Source organism: Heteronotia binoei, chromosome 1 (genome assembly GCF_032191835.1).
Source record: "Heteronotia binoei isolate CCM8104 ecotype False Entrance Well chromosome 1, APGP_CSIRO_Hbin_v1, whole genome shotgun sequence".
NCBI lineage: Eukaryota > Metazoa > Chordata > Lepidosauria > Squamata > Gekkonidae > Heteronotia > Heteronotia binoei.
In genome coordinates, this window is record NC_083223.1 from 154,736,278 (window position 1) to 154,752,948 (window position 16,671).

Here is a 16,671-nt window from a genome sequence, read left to right on the forward strand (position 1 = left end):
TAGGCTTTATCACTTTCTACTATATAATTTGAGAGCTTGAATTTATTTTTATTATGAGCTTTAAAAATTGTTTTTTGTTACCAGATTAGACTCTACAGGGGTGAGAGGAGGAAAAAGTAAAATTATGATTTCCCCCCATTTTACCATTTACCTACATGTTATATTCAACTTTATTTATGAACCACAACACTGCTGAATCTAAACAGATATCATAATCTTAAACTTCATCTTGTTAACATATAGCTATTTTTTTCTGAACAAGAATGGTACCCATGAGCAAAAAAGAAATGTTACCTGTTAAGTATTTTACTTTAGCGCGTGCTCTTTCATCTGCATCAAAATACCACACTGTTATTGCGTACCTATAAAAGGAGAAAAAGCAGCAGCGATATGAAACAGTAAGTAGCACATTAAAAAGGTAGCATTTCAACAGTTCTACAGATCCTTTTCCTAGCTCCATTTAACAAAATATTATGACAGGATAACCTAAGTAGCAGTTTGTACAGTATATCCAATTACAAAAGGGAGATAATTATTTTGCATACTAATGATTGTTCACAAAATCTCCCAAAACTATACCATTTTGAGCTGCTGTATCCTTCCTGCTATGGAAATCCATACACCTTTAAATAATTGCCCTGTTCACTCTAAAATACCTTTAAACAACTAAATCAGTAGGGGAGTGGGGGCTAGCCAGTGTTTTGCAGAGGGTGTGACATTTATGATTATCTACTCACTGGGTGAAAATTACACTCCTGAACCTGCCCGTCATTTCCCCTGAAAGCACTTTCTTTGGGAGCTGCAACTCAGAGCCTGTAAATCTAATCTGCACCAAACTTGGACAGCAAGTAGAGGAGAATCAGACAGAGATCTGCAAGTTTGCAGTTTCTAGCACACCAGGTGGGGTGTTCTATGTCATAAACTATGCAAACTGAACCAGTTCATCTAACATAAAAAAAATTGTGATAGTCTGTGGTTTGCAAACTGTGCACGCTGCAAACCATGAACCAAACCGCATTTTCCCAGTTTGTGCCCATCCCTATCTATTAACATGAGAAGAGACCACACTGACAAATTCACCAAGTCAAGTCTCAGCAAATCCATCTTCTAAAATCCATTTGCAGAAAATGAAGTTTAAGGTACAACTTTTATAAAGCAGTTCTTCCTCTATTAGTGGAAGCAAAATCTGGAAGGGTGCACAGCATACCATAAAATATAGTTTATTCCTTTACTCTTCTAGAATGTAATCTAAACCCTTGTATTACCCTGTTACCTGGGAAAAGGCTGAGACTGGTGAAAGCATTCCAAGTGAAAATAGAAGCTTAGGTACACTGCATGGATTATTGGACTTAAAATCTCTTGACATTTCTAAAAATAAAGCTGTAAAAAAGAAGCTATTGATGTGACAAGTTCCACCAAACCCCTTTTAGATTTCCAAATATTTTGTTCTGATACTAAAGAGAATGAGGAAACACTCAATTATCAGTTCAAAGACCAATCTATTCATAAACGTATATTAAAACTGATAGATTCCTAGGTCCTTTGTATGATTTGCTATTTCAACTATACTTTAATTGCAGTTTTGTTGCGTTAGTAGTGTTTTTTTGTGTTATATATTTTGTAAGCTGCCCCAAAGTTCAAATCAGATGGAATGGTAAGGGAGAAATTTTAAAAATAATTAAACTATAGGTTTTAATGTTTAAAAGCAAAAAAACCCCAGCAAACAGTCTAATGAAACCACTGTTGCAATATTACAGACTGGGTTGGCACAGGTACAAGTTTTGGCATCAAAAAATTAGTTACCAAGGAAGTAGTGTTATTCCATGGGAACTCAGGTATTAGCCATACTACAGTACCTGAACTTCTGGAATGTGGAAATCAGCATTATTTATTCCCTAGAGCAGGGGTGTCAAACACCTGGCCCGCAGGCCAGATCTGGCCCACCCAAGGCTTTGATCAGGCCTACAGGGCTCTTTTCTCCCCCCTCCTCCCCTTCTTGTCCCTACCCTTTGAAGCTCCCAGGCTCTTTGAAGCTTCCAGGCTGAGACTCTTTCAGTTTCAGCCTGGGAGCTTCACAGGCTCTTTGAAGCACCCTTTGAAGCTTGCAGGCTGAGTCCCAGGTTCTTCCTGCCTTTCTTTGCTGGCAGCTACAAGGAAAACGTGGGGTGGATTTTAAGATCCATTCCACATTTTCCTTGCAGCTTTTTCTGTACTCTGCAGTAGTTTCAAATCGAGTGGAGATGGTTACATTTTCAGCTTTCCTATAGCTATCTGAAACTCATGCTTCCTGGAATTGTGTCCTTGCAAACAAGGGTTGATGCTTTCAGTCAGCTTATCTCTTCTGAATGGACCTAACCTAGTGAGTACTCAAATGTGGGAACCCACAGCCAAAGGGGAATATTATACTGAGGCTTTGCTAATCTGAGTAGACTGGTGGGGAGAAGTTTACAATGCCATTTCATTGTTTCCACAGTCAGAGCCTTGTGCTTTTTCTTGATGTTTTATTTTAAAAATTGCATTGCCAAATTCCACTAGTCCCCCACCTTTCCAATTTAAACCACTGGAAGAATTTTAAGCATGTTTGTATTTTAAGTGTTAAGAAATATCTTTAATTGGGTTTGTCCGTGTCCATTTTAAAGTTTATATCTCCACTACCTGACATATTTTATGACACTCATGGCCCGGCCCCACAAAGTCCCATTTGTGTCAGATCCGGCCCTCCTAACAAATGAGTTTGACAATCCTGCCCTAGAGGAAACTGATTTTTAAAAAGGTAATCTCCTGTGCAAGCACCAGTCATTTCCGACTCTGGGGTGACATCGCATTACATTTTCACGGCCAACTTTTTACGAGGTGGTTTGCCATTGCCTTCCCCAGTCTTCTACACTTTACCCCCAGCAAGCTGAGTACTCATTTTACCGATCTCGGAAGGATGGAAGGCTGAGTCAACCTTGAGCCAGCTACCTGAACCCAGCTTCTACCATGATCAAACTCAGGTTGTGAGCAGAGCTTGGACTGCAGTACTGCAGCTTTCCACTCTGTGCCACAGGGCTCCTCAAACAACTCCTGGAGGATTTTTAGACCAACATAAAATTTTGCCACAATAACTGAACAGCTGAAAAGCACAGAGAATTTGGGAATTGCTCATCCCCTCCCTTAATTACTGAAACATGAGGGGCATCTGCAGCACCTGAGAAACTTTTGTTTCTCAGCTCTCAAAGGGAAGAGAACAGTGCTGTTCATGTGACATGAATTGGGAGTTGGGTAATGACTGGTGAAATGGTGCCAAGGCACAGGCTATGTCTGGACAGCCATTGGAAGGTCAGCACAAGAGGCAGATGCCTTTAAACTGGGGGATGAAGTACAAAATGCTTGATAATCACAGGGAAGAGGGGGGGGGGAGAGAGACTGAGATAAAATGAGGCTACACTCAACTGTTAGTGAAATAATAAAGGGAAGAAGTTAAAGGTTTGTCAAAACAGGATAGTTTTAGGAATTTGCACCTATATTATTGGACACCAGGGGGACCCTTTGTCACACTTGGCCTGTTGTCACATTAGATTTAGCAAAGCCATTCTGAATGCTGAACATACAGTACAAGAGATGTGTGCTGATTTTACTGAGTCACGAGTGAAAATGATTAATCATGTTTAGGTTGAGATGATTTCAGGGCTGGTCCAGAGAATGCGCATACCCCTCCATCCTTTGTACTTTCTTACCTTTACTTCTGGTACATCACTGTCCCCATTTTACCTTTGGGAAGGGGATACTTATCAGCATGTGCATACTTGTGTCTCTTCCAACCACCATCTTACTAATCTATCCAGATAGCAAGAGCTGCTATGTTTCAGTTGCAATTAGTCCATCATAAACATAAGCACTGGGACCACAAAGATAATCAGGAAATGGTTATTGTCAGAAGCCAGTGCAGGATCTTTACCGGGTATATTTATTTAGTTAAAATATGTATTTGTTGCCTTTCTTCCTTGTGGAGCTCAAGGAGGCTTACAACATATGAATAGAACAAGCAAAAAAATAGCCATCTCTGAGCTGCAATAGGTCTGGCTCACAGGTAGAATGAGGTGGCACAGGCTTTTTGTTCAGTCGCACAGTCGATTCCGACTCTTTGTGACCCCATGGACAAAGTCATGCCAGGCCCTCCTGTCTTCCACCATCCTCTGAAGTCTGCTCAAATTTGTGTTAGTTACATCAGTAATGCTGTCCAGCTATCTCATCTTTTGCCGTCCCTTTCTTTTGCCTTCTCTTTCCCAGCATCAGGATCTTCTCCAGTGAGTGCTCCCTTCTCATTTGGTGGCCAAAGTATTTGAGCTTCAGCTTCAGCATCTGACCTTCCAGGGAACAGTCAGGGTTGATTTCCCTTAGGACTAATTTGATCTTCTTGCAGTCCAAGGGACTCTCAAGATTCTTCTCCAGCACCACAGCTTGAAAGCATCTCTTCTTCTGCACTCAGTCTTCCTTATGGTCCAACTCTCACAGCCATACATTACCAGACATGCAGCAGCTAAACAGTGCACTACAGCACTAAAAGCAGCTGGTGGGTTCTGGCTTGCAGTGTTCTCTTACATTGATCTGGAACTTGAAGTTTAGAAACATAAATTTTTAAAAAGAAAGGACAGTTTAGTTTCTACCCATGTACTTTGCTTGCTGTGGAAGCTGGGTTTTTTTCCCCTTGAAGAATGCCTTACCACATGCCTGATCCCCTAACATTTGACTTCCCCACTTGTAATCCATTCTACCACCTCAGTATTTCACTTTTCCCCACTACAGGTGAAGCAGGCTATAATGGATGGTAATATAAGATCACAAATTTCCTAATTTTTACCTGAGAAATGTTAAGAGGATATACAACATCAGTTAATCATCTATTTCATAACGCGGCTATAGGCTATGCTCACCTGTGTGTCTTTCTATTCCTTGTACAATAGGAAGATAATTTTATCTAGAATTTTAAAGGACTACATGGAGCTGCAGCAGCCTGAAATGATGTATTTCTCTTCATACACCTAGTTGGAATAACAAATGAATTCATTATTCTTTTCACGTAATTCCCTAATCAAGTAACAAGTAAAAACCTTTAGCATACCCATTGGAGGCCTGTATATACTCATGCATGGCACAAACAGGTAGTAACACAGTTTATGAAGAATTAGCTATCTCGCATGCTTCCAGTTTAATCAAGCTAAATATCTGCCAAATTATACAACCCATCCTCATCATGGTTACTGTTACTTATTTACTCTGGGGTTTTTTCCATTAGGGTTATGCAGCTGGAGATTATCAACCTAGTATTAAGGGTATTGGGTTGAGATGGCAATATCTTACACTGCCACTTGTCTTTATGCTATGACCTGCGTTTACTGTTATCCCTCCTGATATTAGAATCAGGAGTCATACAAATGAAACTGCAGTGGCTGAAACTCAGGTTTACCTCCACTAAAAATAATGGCTTTTCAAATTTTAGAAGGTAAGGCATAGGCACCCAACCCAAAGGTGCTGAAATGTATGGAAAGAGCCTGGAAAAAACCTGAAAGTTATCTGGTGGCACCAGGGTGCTATAGGCCTTTCATGCCCTTTAAAAGGGACCAGTGCTGCCACCAGTGCTGGAAGAACTGACAATGGAGAAGATAGTGGGCAGGCTTCTTGACTATGCAGGAAAGGAAATAGGCAGCCTCTAGGCACCAGGTCTACCACCTATTATTTTAGCATTTTAGAATCCCAAATTGCTTGTTTAACCTTACAGTTCCAAGATACAGGCCAGCAATTATGTTTGCAAGATTAAATGCACTGTCTGTGATCTCTGAATGCCATATATTAGTATACCATATCCAGGTAGCTACTGTGGTTGTGGTTTAGGGACTATAGAAACTGTGAAACATGTTCTATTTGAATGTCTATGGTATAAGGCTAGAGAGAAATGGATAAAACCACATGTTCCAGTGAAACAGGTTTCCCCTAAATATTTTAGTTACTAGATTTTTAATGGATTCTAGGCCACCAAATATTCTTTTCTCAGCTAAATTTCTTGTTCAGGACATGAGAGTTCAGGCAGTTTGTGGTAAGAAATCTAATATGGTTGTAGCCTGTCCTTTCTAGATTGAATTTTTCCTTTTATTCTTAGCTGGGGTTGACTTGTACTCAAGACCTGTAGATTGACTTGTACTCAAGAAGACCTGGGATTGACTTATATTTAAGACCTGTAGGTCACAGGAGAGAAAGAGCTATACAGTTGAAAGTCAGCATGTCCGCTCTTTAAATTATTTTTAAAAGGCCAATTTCAATAGGAAGACTCGGCCCCTAAAAAGGAGAGGCCAGGCCTACCCGCACAGATAATGGCTGCAAATCACTGAAATTAACAGGTGATAGACCATCCATAATAAAGGGCCAGGAAGCAGCTGCAGACTACCTAGCAGCTCTGGTGAATTACAAACCTTCCTGCCATATAAAAGTCCTGCTGCTGGTATTGCTGATGGCAGAGCCTGACTCAACAGTGTGAAAATAGTGGGCAGTCTTCTTGATAACCCCCACCCACTTGGCAGCACCACAGGAACAGGAAATACTAGGCGGCTTCTGGAGGTCAGGCCTATTATCCTTTATTTCAGCATCTCACAGCAGAGTGTAGTATGAGTTTCAAGGAGCTGTTCTTAGCACAACCTGAACCATTTTAGAGGCATAATAGTAACCCAGGTCAGCCAAAGAGTTTAGCAGAAGGTTCAGGACATCTGAAGAAAAACCTCAAGACTAACTCAGAAAGATGGAGGTCTGCCAGTTCTTTGAATATGGGATGCAGTACTACATGTTCCTTTGATCTTGCAGATTATCTTCCTGGTTTTCTTTTGTAAAGGTGTAACTGCTTATGTAATGTGCCCACCACCCTTGGCGGGGATGATCATTTGCAGACTTGTTCTCTCTGATCACCTATCTGCCTGACATATAAATCTTTAAACTTATCACCTTGCTACCTATATTGGAACCTCAGCTAAACAAGAGAACCAGGGTGACTTCCATAACAATTGTTTGTCCTTTAAATTTTAAATGGCCTTTTTCCATATCGGGGTAGAACTGGCTTCCCTGGTCTAGAGGCCTTTCTCCATAGAAAATAATGGACTTTTACAATTTGAAAGGTAAAGGTGCCAATTATCAGGTGAAGAGGCAGGGGCCTCTTTCCTTAGCATTCCCCCCCCTACCCATTTCAATTCCATATAGGGAAGAGCATGTTTGCCTATTTATTAAGTAATGAGCATACGGTTCCAATATTCTCTAACCTTTAAATACAATAATACTCCCAATATCTAACTATAATAAGCATACCCTTCTCAATATGGAATTAAAATCATTTTTATCTGCTGTTTCTGTCTTTCATATATAATTACTGTGAGCACTAAGATATGTCTCTTTTGCATACCCGTATTACATTCAGCAACATACGAAATGTATTCATGCGTATTTTCCTTTAATCTGTATTTTCTTAAAAACCAGATTAAGCTTCAGCATTTTTTGAACAATGTAAAGAACAGTCTTCCTTATATGAGGCTGAGCCAGTGTAGTTGTAGTGGCTAGAATGTTACACTAGGATCTTGGGAGACCCAGGTTCAAAATCCCACTCTCCCGTGGAGCTTGCTAGATGATTCTGGGCTGGTCACAATCCCTCATTTAGCCTATCTGTCAGGGGTTGTTGTGAGGATACAATGCAGAAAAGGAGAGTAACACAAGCTACTTTGGGTCCCCACTAGTTGGCAAAGGGGGTAAAAATAAAGTAATACTTATTAAAAATTGAGACAGTCTTTCCACATGATCGGAGAATGTTTACATTGGTAGTAGTGAGTTAGGCTATAGTTGGTCCTTTGCCCCATCCCCAGCCTCTTCTCCTGTAAAAACAATCACATCTAGATAATTAAAAACGGTTTATAAATGAAACCAATAGGAGACTCTTGACTGCAGCTGCAATGTCACCAACTACTAAAAACAGACACACACACACCACTTATCAGATTACTAATTAGTTGCTGTGGAGTGGGTTTTTAAAAAGTTATATAATTACAAATCACCACATTGTTTCAAGAACCTTTATACATCCTTTTAATTAGATTAGCTTTACAAGCACTTTCAGAAATGAACACTGCTTTTCAGAAATTACATGACTTTATAGGAAATCTGCAAATGAATCCTGAATTTCTTTGCCTGCTAGATAAAAGTATTGTGTTTTGCAGCTGGCTAATGTCACAAAATAAAAATAGCATCATGAAGCTTTATCTTTAACCAGGACTAAACACATATACAGGCCATAAGATAGTTTAAAAATAGTCTGAAACAGCTTCCTGCTTGGAGATGCCCAAGGCTGAAGATTTTACTGACATGAACAGTTTCTAAACGGATGTTAGAAGACCCAATTTGATGACCTTTTGTAAGTAAACTGAGAGACTTAAGCACACTTTAAATCTCCCCGACAAGCACAAATTTAAGACACTGGTAATTTTAATATAGTGACTGAAAATAAAAAGGTGAAGGCTTACGTTGTGCATTTCTAACACAGAACCAAACTTCTACTCAACATAAAAAAGCTGTTATAAGAAGTTAGAAATGGTGTTTTTTAGGCCTAAGGCAGTGCATTGCACTGCAGGCCACAGTAAAGATTTGCACTCCTTGGTCAGGTTTGCAGAGGCACTTACAGTAGATATGTTTTCTTCCGATTTAGTGGGATGAAGAGAAGAACCAAACAGTTAATTTTTTTGACAACTAATTGTTTGGGAAACCCCCCCCCCCAAACATTTGCCAAAAGTTCCCCTAAAATTCTATCACAATACTGAATTTCCCCTTCCTGTCAGTTGTCACTATAACACAATCTTTTTCATGTTTTACATGAATAGTAAGTCTTTTTTAATAAAAATTACTCAGCTTTCCATAGAAAAGGTCTCTAATAAGAGTACAAACTATACAGAGACTAAAATTGTCATAAAGTTGTATATACAGAAATATTTCTGTACACTCACATTGTTTTAAGTGAGGGATCAAAGGACAGGCAATGGAAAATTTAAGTGGGAAAAACCATATCTGCAAGGCTGGTAATATGTGGAAGGATCCCTTTGGGGGGTTACATTGGAGCATACACCCACCACTTCAAAATAAACATTTCAAACATGTCTGGTTGAGTGAACTTTATTCTCTATTGCTTCCTCAACTTAAACAAGAGGTAATTTTTCCCTCATTAACATCTTTAGTATTGCTCAGAGGTCAGTGTATTTTAGGGAGAAAATGACTCAGCAGTTTGAAAGTGTTTACTTATTAAAACTGTAGTGATGCACTGCAGTCTTAATGCATTCATACTTGATACTATGTAACTGAGAGGAAACAACATCAGTGATAAGTTCAATTACCCTACAGACAGTGGCAGAGGGGATGTTTTTTAAAATTATTCAAGCACAGAATTCTCCCATCAAGGCAGTAAAAAGGGTCTTGGTACATCTAAAAGCTTTTAAACCCTTACATTAGATGGGTCTAATGATACTTATGGGCACAATACAATTGGCAGTTCATCTACACTAGCCAAACTGAAAGAAGCAGGAGCTGCATTAGAGCACAGCTATGTTCTTCAGTTACGCCCATTCATATCAAATGGCTCCCAGAGGTGAAGTTCCTACTGGATGCACCCACAGTGCCCTGTGCCAAGGACAGTATGGATAGTGTCAAGTTCACTTAGTGCCCCGTCACTTAGAAAACCCAAACAAGACATATTCTGGATTCAATGTATAAAACCACAAATCTTAGAAAGTAACTGACAACTAAGATAGGCATCTGTTTCAGTTAAAAAAGTTTCATAGAAGAAAGTCAACACAATACAGCAGCATTCTTTTAAAAAATTCAAATTAGTGTAAGATAAGAAAATAAAACAATCGGGTTCTTAGCTGGTAATTAAAGTGCTCTGTTTCTGACTTTAGGTGTAAAGACAAAGTGATCATCAGTTACTGGCAACTCTTTTTTAAATTAGGTTTTATATAAGAGCAGAACAGTGTGAACAGCAGATTTACAAAAATAGATAAATGCTATTTTGGAGAATAATTTTTGTTTTGCTAAATTTTAAATCAGCTGTACCTGGTTATACAAAAAATATCTAAAATTTAAACTGACCGTATTTTTAAAGGGGGGATATGACCAGCATTGAGCTGGATGACTGATCCGGCAACATATAAAGAATGGAAAAATTGTATGTAGGGCACTTCATGTATAAGCTGTTTTTTTCTCATTGCTTATCTTCACATAAGCAGTTGTAGGACTGGAGTCACAATCACGTAGTACAATATTTCAGCGGTTAGAAATCCATTTGATGCAAAACTGAACCCCAATATTTGCTTATTCAAATAGTCAATTTGGCGTTGATTTTCCTTTTCCCCATTATTCACATTCAAAAGTTAATAGATAGCGCCAAAGTCTGTTTGGGGAAGGGTGGCGAAGAGACAGGACGTAGCACAGGGAATTGCTAGATCAAACACTTTATAAAATATCTTTTCCGTTTGAATCAGAAGGTTTATTAAGTTCAACCCTCACACCTTTTTCACCTGTGGGAAGAAAAAAACAAAACAGATATATACACATAAAAAGTGTGTGTGGGGGAATTAAACATCATGTTCTAATAGCCACGCATTATTCCCGTCTGCACACACAGCTAAATCCACAGATCAGGGCCACACGGAAGCTAAACAGATTTTTCAACATTTTTCAATTAAAAAAAAAATTACACACGGAGGTTTAAACCCCTCAACCTGTGTGGTGGAGCCTGGGAGCCACAACAGGCCATTCAAGAGCTGCTTCAGGATCTACTGTGGTGGATGCTGGGAACTGCTCTGGGCTCAGCACTGTTGAGCTCCAAAGCTCCACATTGGGGGTGGGGTGGGGGAGATGGGATCCCCCTCCCCATGAGTTTCATGGGCCCCCTGCCTGTGGGAAGATAATGCTGATGTGTTCTAGAACCACAATACTACCAAGAATGCAAAGCCTTTTAGATGCATAGCTTTGGGTTAAGTAAAATATACACATTTCATACCTAAATTAGCTGCTGCAAGATTTCATGAAGGCATTTTTTTGTCAGTTACATTTACAGATTAGCTGTTATAGTATACATATATTCCAGTCTCAGGTACTTATTAAGATCTGGAAAACCCATGTTTTAATTCCCATGGAAGCTTGCTAGGTGACTATGGGCCAGTTGTATGCTTTCAGCCTAGCCTACTCTGAAAATGAATTGTTGTGAGGATAAAATGTGAGGAGGAAAAATGATGTTGTATGCTACTCTGGGTCCCAACTGGGGAGAACAGAAAGGCATAAACATTAAATAAGTTCCCTGCACTTACAAAATTTTGAGTTTCATATTTTCATTGTAAATTAATTTCCATTTAGAGTTACACTATGACAAAAGATTAAAAATTAGGGTGCTCTGTGAAATGCAAGTAGTTAACACTGCAAAACAAAAGCGCAACAAAAAGCTGATTGGTTCCAACAGTACTGCTCAACTGCTAGGCAGTGGGTAAGATGTATACCTGCTTAGGATTGCTCTTAATTAAGCAGGAATGAGATAGGCTTTATCACTTTCTACTATATAATTTGAGAGCTTGAATTTATTTTTATTATGAGCTTTAAAAATTGTTTTTTGTTACCAGATTAGACTCTACAGGGGTGAGAGGAGGAAAAAGTAAAATTATGATTTCCCCCCATTTTACCATTTACCTACATGTTATATTCAACTTTATTTATGAACCACAACACTGCTGAATCTAAACAGATATCATAATCTTAAACTTCATCTTGTTAACATATAGCTATTTTTTTCTGAACAAGAATGGTACCCATGAGCAAAAAAGAAATGTTACCTGTTAAGTATTTTACTTTAGCGCGTGCTCTTTCATCTGCATCAAAATACCACACTGTTATTGCGTACCTATAAAAGGAGAAAAAGCAGCAGCGATATGAAACAGTAAGTAGCACATTAAAAAGGTAGCATTTCAACAGTTCTACAGATCCTTTTCCTAGCTCCATTTAACAAAATATTATGACAGGATAACCTAAGTAGCAGTTTGTACAGTATATCCAATTACAAAAGGGAGATAATTATTTTGCATACTAATGATTGTTCACAAAATCTCCCAAAACTATACCATTTTGAGCTGCTGTATCCTTCCTGCTATGGAAATCCATACACCTTTAAATAATTGCCCTGTTCACTCTAAAATACCTTTAAACAACTAAATCAGTAGGGGAGTGGGGGCTAGCCAGTGTTTTGCAGAGGGTGTGACATTTATGATTATCTACTCACTGGGTGAAAATTATGGGTGTGTACTTGACCTATGAAGATCTTGGCTCTCAAGGAGCAGGTTCATTCCCCTAAGGCTAAGATTTTACACCTGGAGAAACAGAGAGAGGTTAGGGGTCAAGACATTCAAGAAGCTACCAGAACAGTCCCACTCCTGTATTAACAGCTCTTCTGCTCTTGTGGAGACTGAGAATCCTGAGGTCAGAGGATGTCAGTCAGAAAAGGAGGGATGTGATCTCTTAGAAGAGACCCCTTCCTTGGGTGACAGACCGTTCCTAGAATATCCCCTCTGAAGTTGGGGGAGGTGGGCATTTGGTAGTGGGTTATTTGATTATTAGGAATATTGAGAGAGAAGAAGATGGTGATATTGGATATTGAATCCCTGCCGACGCAGGGATTCAGGGGTTGGCCTTACAGTGGCTTTCCTCTTTCCTGGAAGGTCGGGGACAAAGGGTCGCAATTGGGGGGGAGCTGTCTCGGAGGCGCCCACTTGATTGTGGTGTGCCCCAAGGGGCGGTTCTCTCCCCGATGTTATTTAACATCTACATGCGGCCCCTTGCCCAGATTGCCCGAAGGTATGGGTTGGGGTGTCACCAGTATGCTGATGACACCCAGCTCTATCTGCTGATGGATGGCCGGCCTGTCTGCGCCCCGGAAAACCTTGACCAGGCACTACGGGCCGTGGCTGAGTGGCTCAGACTGAGTGGGCTGAAGTTAAATCCTACGAAGACAGAGGTCCTTTGCTTGGGCCGCCGCGGCCCGGGGAGGGGGATCCCCCTGCCGGCTTTTGATGGTGCGCCGCTTATGGCGGCGGACAGGGTCAGGAGCTTGGGGGTGCTATTGGAGCCTTCTTTAAAGATGGAGGCTCAGATAGCAGCCGCTGCCAAGTCCGCATTTTTTCATCTTAGACGGGCAAGGCAGCTGGCCCCCTTTCTGGAGCGCGACGACCTAGCAACAGTGATCCATGCTACGGTCACCTCAAGGTTGGACTACTGCAACGCCCTCTACATGGGGCTGCCCTTGTCTCGGACCCGGAAACTGCAGCTGGTGCAGAATGCCGCGGCCCGGCTGTTATTGGGTCTCCCAAAGTGGGAACACATTCAGCCGGGTCTTCGGACTCTGCACTGGCTTCCAGTGATATACCGAGTCCGGTACAAGGTGCTGGTTATTACCTTTAAAGCCCTATATGGCCTGGGACCTGCCTACCTGAAGGACCGTCTCTCCCCACATGTTCCCCAGAGAGCACTGAGGTCAGGAACACAAAATCTCCTCACTATCCCCGGGCCAAAAGAAGCCCGCCTGAAAGCCACCAGGGAAAGGGCTTTCTCCGTTATGGCCCCCGTATGGTGGAATCAGCTGCCGGAAGAGGTGAGGGCCCTGCGGGACTTAGCGCAGTTCCGCAGGGCCTATAAGACGACCCTCTTCCGGCTAGCCTATACCTAGCCTACATTTAGCTAGGATAACAACCTGAGGAAACTGGCCAGCCATCTGTTCATAGGAAACTGAATTACTCTGTTTTAATGTTTTAACTGCTTAAATTATTTAATTGTTTTACATTTGAAATTGTTTATTTTTAAGTTTGATTAATTGTTGGAAGCCGCCCTGAGCCATCCGTGGGAAGGGCGGGATATAAATCCCAAATAAATAAATAAATAAATAAAATATTCTGCCCTCCACTCCAAAGAGTCTCAGAGCTGCTCACAATCTCCTTTACCTTCCTCCCCCACAACAGACACCCTGTGAGGTGGATGGGGCTGGAGAGGGCTCTCACAGCAGCTGCCCTTTCAAGGACAACCTCTGCCAGAGCTATGGCTGACCCAAGGCCATGCTAGCAGGTGCAAGTGGAGGACTGGGGAATCAAATCCGGTTCTCCCAGATAAGAGTCCACACACTTAACCACTACACCAAACTGGCTCTCCAGAGGGGTCTATGACAGGCCTTCTGACCACATGTTGACTTGCCTGCCAGGTGCAAAGTTTGTAGGCATCACATCCTGTCTAAATAGACTGAAAAATACTTCAGGAGATGAGTCAACAGTTGTGGTGCGTGTTGGCACTGATGACATTGGGAAATGTAATTGTGTGGCCCTGGAAGAAAATTTCGGTTTAGGCAGAAAGTTAAAATTGGGAGCCCAAAGGTAGCATTCCCAGAATTGCTAGAGGTTCCACATGCAGGATCAGCTAGACAGCCATAGATCAGGGGTCTCAATGTGTGGATGAGAAAGTGAACTCAGGAGGAAGGATTTAGATTTGTTAGACGCTGGAGTACTTTCCTGGACAAGCTGAACCTGTACCAAACAGATGGGTTTCAGGTGAACCAAAAGAAAGCCAGGCTGCTGATTGTTAATATATAAAAAAGTGACAGCGGGTTTTAAACTAATCCCAGAGGGAAAGCCAACAGGAACTGAGGAGCCTTTGGTTCAGAACAAGTCAGTCCAAAGGGACAACTGTGTGCACGCTCAGGATAATACTGATAGGAGTATGATAGACCTAGAACTTGAAATGAGGGCAGAATTGTGAATCACAGAATCTGAGTTGGAAGGGGCCATACAGGCCATCTAATCCAACTCCCTGCTCAATGCAGAATCAGTCTAGAGCAGGGGTGTTGAACTCATGAGGGCTGGATCTGACATAAATGGGCTGGGCCATATGTATACCTATTTAAGATTAGGTAGCAGATATTTATACTTTATAAAGGACACAGACAAACACAGTTAAAGATTTTTTTAAAAAACCCTTAAGATAAAACATGCTTAAAACATTAGCACTCTGTGGTCTTAAAGGTGCTTTCTTTGTATCTCTCCGATGGGATCCAGGGAACTGGGCAAAGGAAGCTCTGGCTCTTTTCTTCCCTCTGCAGGAGACCTGAAGAGGGAGGGGCCTGAACCAATAGAAGGAAGAGAGGCTTGGCTCAGTAGCTCTGCTGTGCAATTGGCAAAGCAAATTTTCCCTCCCCTCTTCCTTCCCAAGGGAGGAGCCTCAGCCAATGGAGAAAACAGGCTTTGCTCTGTAGTTCCTGTGTGACTGAGCAAGCCTTGCAGCGCAAGCTGTTATACAGAAGGAAGCAAGAGAGGGGGAGAAGATGACAGCTAATTGCTTGGGGGCCTGATAGGAGCCCTCTGAGGGCCTAATTCAGCCCCCAGGGCCACATGTTTGACACCCCTGGTCTAGAGCATCCCAGATAAGTGTTTGCTTAAAGACTGTCCTTCTTAGGTAGTTAATTCCACAGCTGAACAACTCTTACTGTAATACAGTTTTTCTTAATATTCAACTGGTACCTTCCCACCTTTATGGAGGATAGGTCTATCACTGACTACTAACTATGGTGACTGAGGTCTTTGTTCAGAGAAAGTCAGTCTCTGAATCCCAGTGCCAGGAGGCAACATCAGAGGAAGTCTCAGTCTCTATGCCCTATTGCTGGCCCTCCAGAGGACGTGGTTAGCTACTCTGTGCAACAGGATGCTGGACTAGATGGCTGGCTCATCTGAAACAGCAGAGCTCTTCTTATGTTCTTAAAGTTTTCTCTAAGGGATGAGTAAGTATCAGCTATATATAGCTATGCTATATTCTCCAATGGGTGTAACCACCTCGTTGGAACCCCCAAGGGACAGAAGTAGAGGAAGTAGAAGTGCATCATGTTGCAGACCCCACATGCTGTTCGTTTCTACTGTGGATCATTACTGGCCAAGTGTTTCTACTGACTGCATTACTAGGAAACTGTGCAGCCAGCCCTCTAACAGAAGCAGAAGCCAGGATGAAATGTCAGTCATTTGCTGTGCCTATAGTATGATCAACAGTTGCAGAGACCATTGTGCATCTAGCCAGTCTGCTCTGGGGTTGCTAACTCATCTGTTCCAGCCTGACTGACTCTAGAACTATTGCATGCTGCTAGCTATTTGACCAGCACAGTTGTCACGATCATGGTCATGCACTTATAGGGACAGCTGTATACTGCAGATCATCAGTGCAGTTCTACAATACACAGTTCTACAACACCATTTCTCTCCCTTGCTTTCAGAACAACATGCCTGATCCTGTTTAGTAAACATGAGCATTGTATCATAGTGGTGTATGCTGCACGAGTTTTGATATGGAACAGTTCCCCCCAACCCACTCATCACTAACATCAGCAGTCTGCAACATGTAACATGCATTGGACGGGGAGCGAGGGATTCAATACTTGCACGAGTGTTTCTAGGATGAACAGGAATAGGTTGCAGAAATGAACCCTGCCTTCAGCAGAGAAATGTTGCTTGAGGGCTTGCTGACGAAATGACTGGTGTATGGGCTTCCCATCAGCATGACTAGTCTATAAATGATTGTGTTTGCATCTTGGACCCTCTCCAGGTTGGG

General features: G+C 41.5%; 1 protein-coding gene across 1 annotated transcript in view; it reads right to left on the reverse strand.

Annotated features, from left to right (window-relative positions):
* Positions 1–8,070: 8,070 nt before the first annotated feature.
* Positions 8,071–16,671, reverse strand: part of EGLN1 (egl-9 family hypoxia inducible factor 1) — a 50,460-nt gene continuing 41,859 nt past the window's right edge. Inside the window, exons 4-5 of the mRNA XM_060242907.1 lie at positions 11,880–11,947; positions 8,071–10,571 (exon numbers count right to left, since the gene is read on the reverse strand). Of these exons, the coding sequence (XP_060098890.1) occupies positions 10,507–10,571; positions 11,880–11,947 (133 nt within the window). The 3' untranslated portion in view covers positions 8,071–10,506. The remainder of the gene's footprint in view (positions 10,572–11,879; positions 11,948–16,671) is intronic.